This window comes from Polyodon spathula, chromosome 16, assembly GCF_017654505.1.
Source record: "Polyodon spathula isolate WHYD16114869_AA chromosome 16, ASM1765450v1, whole genome shotgun sequence".
NCBI classification, from domain to species: domain Eukaryota; kingdom Metazoa; phylum Chordata; class Actinopteri; order Acipenseriformes; family Polyodontidae; genus Polyodon; species Polyodon spathula.
Window position 1 is genome coordinate 23,005,500 of NC_054549.1, and position 13,081 is coordinate 23,018,580.

General features: G+C 38.7%; 1 protein-coding gene across 1 annotated transcript in view; it reads right to left on the reverse strand.

The window, feature by feature from the left end:
- Positions 1–2,501: 2,501 nt before the first annotated feature.
- Positions 2,502–13,081, reverse strand: part of LOC121328396 (histone-lysine N-methyltransferase SUV39H1-like) — a 29,066-nt gene continuing 18,486 nt past the window's right edge. Inside the window, exons 4-6 of the mRNA XM_041273031.1 lie at positions 5,855–6,001; positions 5,411–5,540; positions 2,502–3,322 (exon numbers count right to left, since the gene is read on the reverse strand). Coding sequence (XP_041128965.1) covers positions 3,189–3,322; positions 5,411–5,540; positions 5,855–6,001 — 411 coding nt within the window. The 3' untranslated portion in view covers positions 2,502–3,188. The remainder of the gene's footprint in view (positions 3,323–5,410; positions 5,541–5,854; positions 6,002–13,081) is intronic.

A 13,081-nucleotide genomic window follows, 5' to 3' on the forward strand; every position in this document is an offset into this window, starting at 1 on the left:
TGCATATTTTTTGTATAAAATAATAATAAAAAAGAACCAGAATAAGACAAGAAAGGAAACCGAGGAAATACATACACGGTTTAGAAAAACCTGTTCAGTAAGCAAACACCGACAGCATTAATAGAAATACTCAACTACTTCACTTAGATCTTAGTTTCGCCAGCTATTGGAATAGTGTTTCAAGACTCACTTATGAGAATTTATTTTCAAGTATATTAAGTCTATAAAAAAGGCAGTGAGTTTCCAAGTTCAATAAACACTGAACACTTCAATTCCAATAAAAATTAAAAACCTCAGTACCAAACAAAACACACCCACATTGACATCACACATTTCTTGCAAAATAAATCAGTTAGCCAATGATGTAACACCCCCAGCCAATGCTTGCCCTTTTTCAACTATTTTAAGTTGATCTTTGAATACTATAATTTGGGTGAGGCCAAGTAAGACTAAGTACTGTTTCACACAATGGATCATAAGTCAGGGGGGGGATGCATTTCTCAGCCTCGTAGGAGAAATTTATGTTATGAGCATAATAGTGCATCCAGTTCATGCTCCCTCCTGCAACAAAGCTGGTTTTTGGTTCCTACACCACTCCTTTTAAATCAGAGAACCAGCACTGTGGCAGGTGGGAGCATGATCTGGATACACTGCGACGTTTAGAAGTGACATTGTTTTTCCTCTGAAGAAAGCGCCACGGTAAAAACTGAAATGTTTCCATTCTGATTATACATATCATGTAACCTTTCAATTACATCTATCTAGCTATCTATCTAGCTAGCTATCTATCTAGAGTAGTAAGAGCTGACACAGTTGAAGTCACACTGTCACATGATTTGAATGGAATGAGGAAGGCTGTTCAGTGCTGGCAGTTAGGATTCTCCAGACAAGCTCAAACAGAGAAGAACGAGCAATAGATAATATATAAAAACAAAATACAAAGCAATTTATGAAATCAGAATCTGCATATTTTAGGGTTTAATTAAAGTTTAGTTTTATGCTACAAAAACTGAATGAAGAAGAACTGCACTTTCAGCTTGATTTGTGTTCGTTTTGTGACATCGGTAGTTTGTGGTTTGAGTTTTTACTTTGCTCTCCACTGAACTGTAAAATACAAGCCTGATAGGTAAAAAGTAGGTTTTTCTGTAGTTAAAATATAAAATAAAAATAACTTGTAAATTTTACAGTAATTCAGAAACAATACACAATAATATACATTCAATTGAACCAACAAAACAGACTGGTGTTGTAAATTCATTACATGAAGCAGAAATTCAATAGCTTTCAAAAGTTCAATTAATGGTCCTCTTATAATCAAAGTTAAAGCCAATTATGTTGGATATAACTCCGTGAATGCAGCCAAATAGAAATTCAAGTAACATTTAACACAATTTCCACTGGTTTCTTTCAGTGCACCTCCCTATAAATCGATCTCACGTTCATTCTCGGGGTTTGAGTCATGACAAACACTTCTCATTTCAGAATATATCCACATGGTGACAGCTACATTTCATCATTCCAATTTATGAATGTGACATCCCTCTTACTGGAAAGCCTACCCATGGACCTCACACCTGGTTCCTGCTTCTTAATCAGCTGCTGCTCTAAATGACTGGAAGCCAGTCACGGAGCCCCTGTGTTATCAGATTGACTATATTACAACCTACAACACAGTGATGATGCAATGGAGTGGAAGTACAAGCTGTGAACAAGCCTGTGAACCAGGCTTATGAACTGACCGCTCTCCCAGTCACCCCACTTTGAGCTAGAAGTATTCAAATCACTCAACTATGCGTGCAATGCAACCAGCTAGGTGCTCCTGCAAGTGGCGTGCTGGTCACGGAGAAGGCAAAATTTATGTACCAAAAAATGTATCCAGGCAAGGGAGGCAGATTTCAATGCAAGTACGGGCAATTTTACTAGAAACATTTTAGTTTTAAACACAGCGCAGGTTTTATTTTCAAGCTAAAAGAGGCTGAATGACTGGGCAAGCTGCATGAAGGGATTTTGTTTAAAAACAAGCATTATGTTCAGGTTAAGACTTTAGAACCATAATGTGTACTGCATTGCTGTGCTGTATCACTGTATTATTCTCCAGACTGAGGGTGTAGATTGCTGGTGTGCAAATTTATTAAAACCATTGACATTTCTTAAACTGTTTGCATGGCTGGCCTTTGAAACCTAGGATTGGACAAGGAATGAAACTGCATTGAATTAAAGATTAAGAATGAATCAACTAACTAGTATTCAAGCACTTTGTGTAGGGAGAATATGAGGTAATGTAACAAACAGTGCTTGTAATCTAACAATGTGGATTCACCGCTACCTATCGGAGCCAGAAGGGTCTATTAAAAATAATACAAATTCAAGAAACTTATATATTTTATATATATATATATATATATATATATATATATATATATATATATATATATATAATATATAATCATATATATATATATATATTAAATTTCGAAAATTTTAATAAAAGTCATCTCACTACAATCAAAAAAAGTTTAATAAAATAATTTAATATTTTGATGTCCTGTATTCTAGTTCTTCTTGGTTGTATTTGTGGTATTGCTTTACTTAAAAAGCTATAAACAATGGCAAGTGTTTTCCTCAAGAAATACACACACACACACACTTTAGACTGGACAATTTCAATGTTCCTGTCCTGTATTTTGTTTAATTTTTTTTTTTAAATGAAGACTGCTAGAAATGTGAGCAATCTCGTTACTGCTTATCCTGAACTAGAGTTCTAGTAATAAATGCTGGGTTCCAGTTAACCTTAGAGAGAACCCCTTCAAATGCTATTTTCGTAGACAAGAGTAACACAAGCTAGATCAGCCAGTGCCAGTGACAGCTACTGTGAATGAAGTTTTGTGCACTGGCTGTGGTTCATGCGACTATAGAGACAAACTGCAAAGCTGCTCCTAAACTGCGATTAACACAAACTAACAAGAAACAATATTTGAGTAATTGCAATGAGAATAGAATTCCGGCAAACGATTATCAAAAGGAAGTTAAAATGTTAAAGTTAAAATTTCAGAAGGGCATTTCGAAGGGCCTCCCAAATGCTCGGATGGTTTTAGTAACAAATCTCAAAACCTAAACACAGGGCTGGGTGCAGGGCAAGGAGTCCAGTTTTGAAAAGGGGTTTCATTTGTTACCCTCCCCCTTGAGTTTTAAAACAGATACTTCCGACACGACTCCATTCCACATTTGCACTCCACTCGAACCCGTTTCTTTGGGGAGCCGGTCATTCCAGCCAGGCCGAAATTGGAATCCATTCTCGTGCTTTCAGCGTCCACTGGATCGACTACAAAACACACAATACATGAGAAACAGGCAGCCAGGGACAGGCACATTAATGGTATCAATATTAAGGTGTTTCTCCATTTGGATTCTCCTTAGAGCCAGCAAAGTCATCCAACAGAAAGATGGCTGAGCTAAGCAATGCAAATTATTAAATGATACATTTTTAAAAACTAGTTGATTTTTTTTTTTTTTTTTTTTTTTTTTTATAACAAGATGATATCTGCAGAAGTACCAGACACACCCTTCACTATGAACCCAACCTAACCCTAGAGATCATAAACGAGCAGGTGTATAATGTGGCTGTGTGTTAAAGCTGTGCTGTGCCTATACTATGGTCTCAACTCAAGGTATGAGAGTTGTTGGATTCCAAAATCCGTGATTAACAGGTTGTTTTTTGTTATTTTTGTAATAGTTATTAAAAAATGTGATCTCTACAGCTAATACCAAAAGTTTTGCATCGCCTAGAATTTTAGGATTGAGGGATTCAGCAGGTTTCATTTGAGTTGATGAAGCAAAATTAATTGACACTAGAACCGCCACAGCAGTCACTATGATGGTTTGAGGTTTTCTAATTTAAATTACTCGGGGTGTCTGAAAGTTATGCGGTTGTCCGTTCTTGACTTTTTCTAAATATATGTATTAAACACCCCGACGGCGTTTGAAAGGCAGGATCACGGAAGTAAGGAAACTATAATCACGCCCACCTAGAACCACCAAAGCAGTAAATTTTGACTTCCTTTTACAATACATGTTTTTATTTTGAATATAACCAAATATTATATATATATATATATATATATATCTATATATTGTATATATATAGGGAGGGGGTTAAAATCCTTCCCTGCTAAAAACCTTGTGAGAATGCACATTTGGGTGTTATGGGGTTTAATTGTGTAATTGTTTTAATGATTTAGTTAATCCTCGGCACCTGATCGTAATTATAAATTAGAGACAGGTGCAGGGTATTTAAGAGAGGCAGCCAGACTGATCGGGGCTGCTGAGTGAAGAGCCCGACTGCGTGTGTGTCCAGTCGTATTGAAGAGAGTGTTGAGAGAAGCCCGTTTGTGTTTTGGTGTTTGTCAGGTAAACGGCTTAGCCGTCCTGTGTGTTAGTCAGGGATCGGCTGGTGTATAGTGAGAGCTCCAAAACGGAGTTAGGTGTTTATTTCTGTTTTGTTTTATGTTTATTAAAAGTGCGCGTCAGCGCTAAAAAAATTCCATTTCTGTGTCCTGGGTCTACTTTAAAAGGGGCAACGAACTCCGTGAGTGCGAGGATCGTTTACTATATATATATATATATATATATATATATATATATATATATATACACACACACACACAAAAGCCTGTTGCTATCTCTACTGGACCTGGCAGCCATCAATTCCTTCATTTTTCACAAAGAATGCACCGGGGAAAATATGAGGAGAGATTTCATCTTGAAAATAGCCACAATACAATCAGAAAACTGCAAAGCTGCAGGCTGCAGCAGCATAACCTGGACTCTGTGCTGCACCGAGTGACACACATGCAAGAGAAAACATGTTTAAAACACATTTTGTTTTAAATTAAAATAATTCCATTTTTACATGGTTGTATGTACATATACCTGTTTACACACTAGTTACTTTTGAAATGTTTAGTTTATTATAGTTTTTAAATTTTTGAAGTAATGCTTTATATGTGGCAAGTCAGAAAATAAACCCTTTTATGTTTAATTGTTCATTTAAATATGGCGTTTGGGCTGTGCAGATGTTTGATATGATGTGCTTGAATAAAACTTTTGAGTTGTATCCGACAGTTTGTCTTTCATTTTAATACTGACGTTGTTTAAAATGAATGCCTGCGTCAGTTTTTGGAATGAGTATAACCGCAGCGGTTCTAATGTTAATTCTACAGGGTGATGCAAAACTTTTGGCCAGAGCTGTAGAGGTGATTCTGTAGAGGTAATGTCCAGTTGCAGACTGAACCGGCTGCAGTTTGGTGGAATGAGATTGAGTTTTACAGACATGGCTTTATCGTGTGTAGGTAGATGCTCCTGTCAGACTGCCCTCTAGTGGAGTCGTGGGCTTCTGAAGCGCTTCCCTTACTTTGCATCTTGTAGTCGAAGGTCAGCTCTTCTCCAGCTTTGATCGTTCTGGTGGCGAAGAAAGCGATCCTCGGCAGCCTCTCGTCAATGTTATTAATGAACACATTGTAGACTTGCAGATTCGGGGTGCACTGTGTGTGGGGAGAGAGGGGCACAAGAAACGGTGACTTTCTATTTCACTACTTCTAGGTTTTCATGACAATCCCCATTTCGATTTTCAGTTTTGGAACACTTATAGACAAGCACTCCAAAGTCATGTGGCTTTAGCGTCACAAAAACACCTTGAATCAATTTGAAGAAAAGTGAATGTATTGCATTTTAGTGCTTCTATTGAAGACACTGAGATACTTCTAGTGGAAATGTTTGTCATTGAATTTCTTTACGTTTCTGTATGCAATTGCTTGCACTGGTGTTTCAGGAGGAATCGCTGGCTCTCTGTACTCACACTGTGGTTGACGAAGTGCGAGATGTTCCCGTGGTGAGCTGCGTCCACGGTATACACGTCCTCCACGTAGTCCAGATCAAACAGGTAGGTGGCGCCCTGCCGGTCATAGATATGGCCTCGCCGCTCCGCCTCTTCTGAGGTTATGATCTGCAAAAAGAAGTCGAATCGTGGCACTGAATGAAATCGCACACAGTTTAAACTGGTGAATAATCGTGAAAGCAAGCAAGAAAAGAGACACATATTATGGTCGTAAAGTATTTTTACATGGCGATTTGGGGTTGGACAATAATGAACTTGATTGTGGCTTTTAAATAAAGCCACACCCTGATCTCATACAACAGAGGAGAGACTGAAACAAAGTAATTTTCCGATGCCCAGAATACAAAGGAAAGCAGCTTTAACCCTTTGCGGTCCTATGTCAGGACCAGGTCCGACATTACAACACAGACATAAAGCACAGGTCTCTAGTCGTTTTTTTCTCCGGAAAAAGCAGAGAAAACCTTTCAATGGCCGAATGAAACCGAAAAAAAGGCGTTTCTCATAGCCCCATGCATTACAGAGATAACACAGACATAATAAAGGAGGTAGTTGCTTTCGCATCCAGCGCTCAAAGAATATCACAGACATTTGCAGAGCCTTTCGAGATGTTATAGTAATAAAATAATGACATGGATCGCATTATTGAGGAGTTTGGTGATAAAACGAATGATCAGGAAAGGATTTATCAATATGCACGTCTATAGAGGTATGTGAAAAATACAGCAAACAAGGGGTGAGGCTTGGCTGTAGATACAGTACTGAGTGTTTTTTTGCGATTCAATGCCTTTTAAACCGGTTTTACTCTGAAAAAATATTGTAAAACAGCGCGTGTAAAATAAACAGCGTGGATGAAAATAAATTGGACCTGACGCACCTGACAAGCGCTGCAAAAATGGACTGCTAAGGGTTAACCTACAGCTCTGGCCAAAAGTTTTGCATCAACTAAAATTTGTGCATCAGCCAGATTTGTGGAGTGCTTGGGATATTGTTGTCACATGCACACTTTGACCATTCTTGGCCATAATAAGCCTGTAGCTCTTGCAAAGTTGCCATTAGCCTCTTGGTAGCCTCTACTTCTTGCTCGGTTTGGAGAGACGGCCTGATCTAGGCTTGGTGGTGCCATACACCTTCCACTTCTTAATAATCGTCTTGACCATACTCCTAGGAATATTCAAGGCCTTTAATATTTTTTTATATCCAGCTCCTGATCTGTGCCTTTCAACAACTTTGTCCCGGAGTTCTTTTGAAAGCACCTTGGTGCTCATGGTTGAATCTTTGCTTTGAAATGCAGAGGGAACCTATAGGAACTAATGAATTTAACCTGAAATCAAGTGAATCACTACAATTTAAACACAGGTGGAGGCCACTTAACTTGGTGTGTGATTTTGAAGGAGATTGGTTACACCTGAGCTAATTTAGGCTATTACAACCTAAAGCTATTATTAATTTAGTGCTTTTTGACAACCTATATCCACGACAGAGATACGCCTGCGTTACTGCTTTTTCAAACGATCAATATAGTTTCCAGCTTTGTTGCAACATAAAATGATTTTCGTTTTGGAGGCATAGTTACACAGGGCACATTTTTTATTAAGCGGAAGTGGCATCCCCCATGCGTACAGACCGTGATGTTGACAGTGTGCGTTTATGTTATATTTCTTTTTTTTTTTTGGGGGGGGGGGGTCCAGAGGCCAGGTTTGTCATAGGCGAAGGTTTGTTATAATGAAGGGCACTATAGCAAGGGTGTACTGTACATTACTACGCAATGGGGGTTACACATACTCTGCACCCCCCTGCCATTCTAGACAACGCCCCGACCAAGACGGGGCACGTCTCCTCAAGCAGCAACGCCGCTGTGTAACAGGACAGGTGCAGCATACAGTACTGCAAACACTGCAGCTCCTGTAACAATACTTGGTTTCGTAGTCCACTCTGTGCAGTCTGGTACGGAGGTACTAGTGATTATCACTTTTACAATTATCAATTCTCTATTTGAAAATAATCCCGATTATGATTAGCGATTATTCTAATAACATCATTCTTCGGGGGAAAAAAGTCACAAAAAGGTTCCTGATTAAATGTTTTTTTATTTTTTATTTTAATTAAAAACAACAAAACTTCAATAACTTATCAACAGCACTTTCAAATCTACAAAACATAAAGGTGTGCATTATATTGAAGTCACTACTAATGTAGCATAACCAATATATAAACAATACCACTACAGAAACCATGTTTGCATAAAGAAGAAAAGCACACAATGTGACAAAGCACTCTGCTCTCAACTGCCTGAAATCTTCTCTTTCTCTCTTTTGAATCCCTAACTCTCTAGGGCTGTGTCACAAAGACGGCCGGAGTGGGTGGCGTCAGACCAGAGCCAGGAAATAAGCAACAGAGAGGTGGAGTTTGGTGGAGCTGAGCGAACGCTTTCGCTCAGCATTTAATAAATAAACAGAACAGAAAATAAAAAGGTTGTAACAGGACACGGCACTTGTTGCCAAAACAAAACGGACTGTACAGACACCACAAGGTGAACTTCTATTTAAAGATTATTATTATTATACGATACACTTATTACCTCCGTCTCCAATCCCGTTCTCCACTCACCGAACACACAGCCCCGAGTGAGTGAAAACATGCTGCTTTTACGCAGCTGTACCGAGACTCAATTGTTAATCAATCATTCAATAGGAGTCTCGGTACAACGGCACATGAATTAATAAAGTGCAATTCCCCGTGCTCACCTTTTACTTGCATGTGAAGTGCTGTGCAATCCGTGACTACAAATATACATTTTAAACACTCGTGTTACACAGACCCGTTTATATCCCGTGTACCAATGACTATACACCAACATTAAACACACAACACGCAACATATAGCAGAAAATACACACAGAGGCGGGTACTTCATCACAGGTTGATACTGCTGCATAACAGAAAATAATAATAAGGCTGGAAGTTTATTAACTTAACATAACATAACAAGAAAGAAAGGCAACCTGAAGCAAAATATCATGTAAATAATTGTTAGTAATTAATAATTACAATTATTTTTATAATCTTGTTACTCGTTGCCACTCTTTCTTGCATCACGTTTAAGTAATAATATTAAATGAAACACAGTACAAGAAATAGTCATTTGAAACATTTTTGTTTATTATTAAAAAAAACTAAAAAGTAATTTCTTAAACTGCCTCGCTGACTAAACTAAAATGAGAAACCGAGTTCACCATAACCACTGCCCTTTGCTTTGAGTGGTACCGTCAGACCACAAAATGAATTGCTGCGCTGGCATTTAATAAAGAATAAAATAAACAGTTTAAACAAAAGAACACACGACACTCTGGGCGAAGTAAAACAATTCTAAACAAGTATATTTTAGATATAGCAATTGTTTCTCTATTAATTTAGACTCACGTCTCGCCTCTGACTCTCCTGGAGTGCAGAAAGCTGCAGGTTTTTATACTGGTGACCGTCTCCCGATTAGCAATAAATAATCAATTAATTAACTTGGGAGATGGTCACCTTCAGAACAAGGTTTTTAAATAAATAAACAAAACACAAAACGCATGGCTCGGACGGCTTTAATTCATCCGCACATAAACACAATAAATTTATATAATAATAATAACGACGACAGCAACAACAAATAGTACCTACATAAATAATAAAACACACCCAAGGGGTGTGCACCCCGTCACCAAGTGAAACAGGGCTGATTTCAAACCACATGACATGATGCTGTTCTCTGATTGCTCAGTTGTGTAGTCATTGCTTGACGAATCTGCAAAAATAGGACCAGGTTCTATTATTTTCTTTCATCGCTCCCGTTGGAATTTGTGTCGCAGTGACGTCGCTTGTCGTGCCACCTTTGTGTGAAGAGCGCTAATGAAAAGCAGGGGTTTGACTGATTTTCTCGCGTCACTTTGTCGCGTCGCATCTGGTGTGTAAGGGCCTTTAGGTTGTCTGTACCGAGAAGGGGGCAACGGAGCAGCTTGCTTCACGTGGGGCACAAGGTCCCAGCGGGACTTAATAAAACCGGCTGAGTGCACAATTCTGTGTAAATAGCAATACAACGTCAATAATATGGCATACTACGTCTAATGCACAAAAGCAGCTAAAAGTAACTTGTTACTTATCTCTTTGTAGCTCTCCTGTCAGGTTTAGATGAAAGGAAATATGAGGAGACCTGTGTCTGCAGTCCAGTTATGCCCTCGGGGACGAGCATGACTGCGTCACAGGCTTGGGTGTGCAGCTTTGTTATACAGTGCCTTGCAAAAGTATTCAGACTCACAGTTTTCACATTTTGTTGCTTTAAAACTTGCAGTCATGACACTGAAAAAGGAATTAATGTGTTATATACACAACCTACTCCACACATTCACAGCAAAAACAAAAATAATTAATATGAAATAAAAATGGAAAAGTCATGATTGCATAAATATTCAAACCCTTTGGTGTGGAAAACCTAAATTAATTCAGGTGCACAAAATGACCTTAACGAGCCACAAAATTAGCTGAATGGCCTCTGTCTGTGTGCAATATTAGTGGTTCTCATGATTTCAAAATAAACACGCCTGTATTTGTGAGATTCCTTGGTCAGGTAGTGAATTTCAAGCACAGATCAAGAGAAGGGTACAAAAAAATATTGACGTCTCTGAATAGCCATGTGAGCACAGTCTACTCAATCATCAAGAAATGGAAGGTGCATTGTACCACCCAGACACTGCCTAGATCAAAGGATGAAACTGGTGAGGGATGCCACTGTGAGACTAACGACAACTTTGAAAGAGCTACAGAGTTCAGTGGCTGAGATGGGAGAAAATGTGCCTCAGTCAACAACATCCAGAACACTTCACAATAGTAGCCTGTATGGTAGGGTGGCAAGAAGGAAGCCATTACTAAAAATAAGCCATCTCAAAGCCTGTATGGAGTTTGCAACAAAGCACCTGAGTGATCCTGCAAAAATGTGGCAAAACGCGTTGTGGTCAGATGAGACCAATTTGGAACTTTTTGGTCTAAATGCCAAGCGTTACATTTGGCGCAGACCCAACACAGCACATCTCCCAGTCAACACCATCCCTACAGTCAAGCATGGTGGTGGCAGCATCATGCTATGGGGATGCTTCTCCTCAGCAGGGACTCACAAGCTTGTTAGGATTGAAGGAAAAATGGATGGAGCAAAGTATAGGCAAATACTAGAGGAAAACCTGTGTCAGTCTGCTAAAGACTTAAAACTGGGGCGAAAATTCACATTTCAGCAGGACAATGATCCAAAGCACAAGGCCAGAGCAACACTTGAGTGGCTTCAGAATAAGAAAGTGAATGTCCTTGAGTGGCCCAGTCAAAGTCCTGACTTGAATCCTATTGAGAATCTATGGAAAAACTTGAAAACTGCTCTCCATAAGCGATCCCCAAGCAACTTGAGAGAGCTTGAGCAAATCTCCCAAGAAGAATGGGCACAAATAGCACCAAGCCGATGTGCAAAGTTGGTAGACACTTACCCAAAAAGACTTGCAGCTGCAATTGCTGCCAAAGGTGCTTCCACCAAATATTGAGTTGACAGGTCTGAATATTTACGCAATCAACATATTTCAGTTTTTTTTCTTTAGTTTTTGCTAACATTTACTGTAACTTGTATTACCCTTAGAAGTCTTCAGTTTGAGCATTCAAGTTTTGAATAAAATATTAAGTTTAAATGTGTATGCATCATTTTGTAATTTCACAAAACAGGACACCATAGGAAGGGTCTGAATACTTTTGCAAGGCACTGTATCTTATTCAGGTTTCACGGTCTTTAGGGTCCCCGTTTGAAGTAGCTAGAGTGTATTTACAGAAGCTGTTTGAGAGAAATCAAAAATCAAGTGGAGATTATAGTTTTGTTGCCTTGGTTGTAACTATATGAACCAGGAGTGTGTGGTTCACAAGTTTTAAACATAAGTTGTCATTTATTTTAAAAGACTGTTCGTGTGGGTGGCTAAACATCCCACATCATAGCTTGTTTTTTCCAAGATTAGACAGTTTACAATGCGCTTGTTCTTAGCTTCTAAGACAGCTACACAAGAGGTTATGATTAAGGCTGCATTTTGGCACGGTAATGTTTAGTACATTTCATGGGTGAGGTGCGGCAAAAAAACAGGACTTCACGGAAAGGTCACCAAGTCAGGTAATTCTAGCTACATCGACATACACAAGCGCTTTTAAATAGTACACCAAAACCAATAATATGAAGCCTATTGCTTTTGACTGCTGAGAAGTTTAAATGTTAATTTAGGAGTACAAAACGTATAGTATGTTCTTCAGACTCTGACATTATTTCTGGTCGAAGCCGAGGGCCTCCAACCCTGTGCGAAAAGTCGGAATTCCGTCATCTACAATCTTGCGTCTTTTTTGGAAAGGCGTACAGCCTTAAGAGATCGTCAAGCCTTTCACCTGTCATTCTAAAATATCTCTAAATAATGTTTTTAAATTCTCCCTTTCGGGCTCTCCGTTGGTTGAGAGGGCAGATATACCAATGAACTCTCTCTCTTTTTTTTTTTTTTTTTTTTTTTTTTTTTTTTTTTAAATCGTCCTGTATAGGAGATACAAATTCAGCACATCTACTTAAATGTAAATGAATCCAATTTCGCGGATACAGTCTGTATTTAAAGTATGAACAGTGGCAACCACTTTCCACAGACAAAAGGGCTGCGACACGATGCGTCCCGTGCAGAAAAGAACAAAGATGCACAGCTAGCTGTCTGCGCCTGATGTACCCATTCATCTGCAACAGAAGTGCTATATGAACCAGGCTTTAATAGTTGTCCATGATTCTGAAACAAACAGCATGTTCTAAAGAAAGCATCTAAGTTGGTGAACTTCTGTCCTCCGATGCATTTGTTCTGTCTTTTCACAAAACTTCACTTTTTTTTTTTGCCTTTTAGCAGTCACCAATTTACATGCTTGCTCACTCAGCTATCTCATTCGCTGACCTATATAGCTACATGTAAATGCTGCGTGCATATTCAATACATGACATACTGCATTTTTTTAAAGGAAATAAAGGAAGCGCCTAAAATGTATTTACATCCATTTCCAAGATTTCACTGACTTTTTTCAAATTTTCACAATTTCCGTGACAAAAACATAGCCTTAGTTATGATATGCTGCAAACAGATAGCAATCAGTCACTTCAAAAACTGCCTTC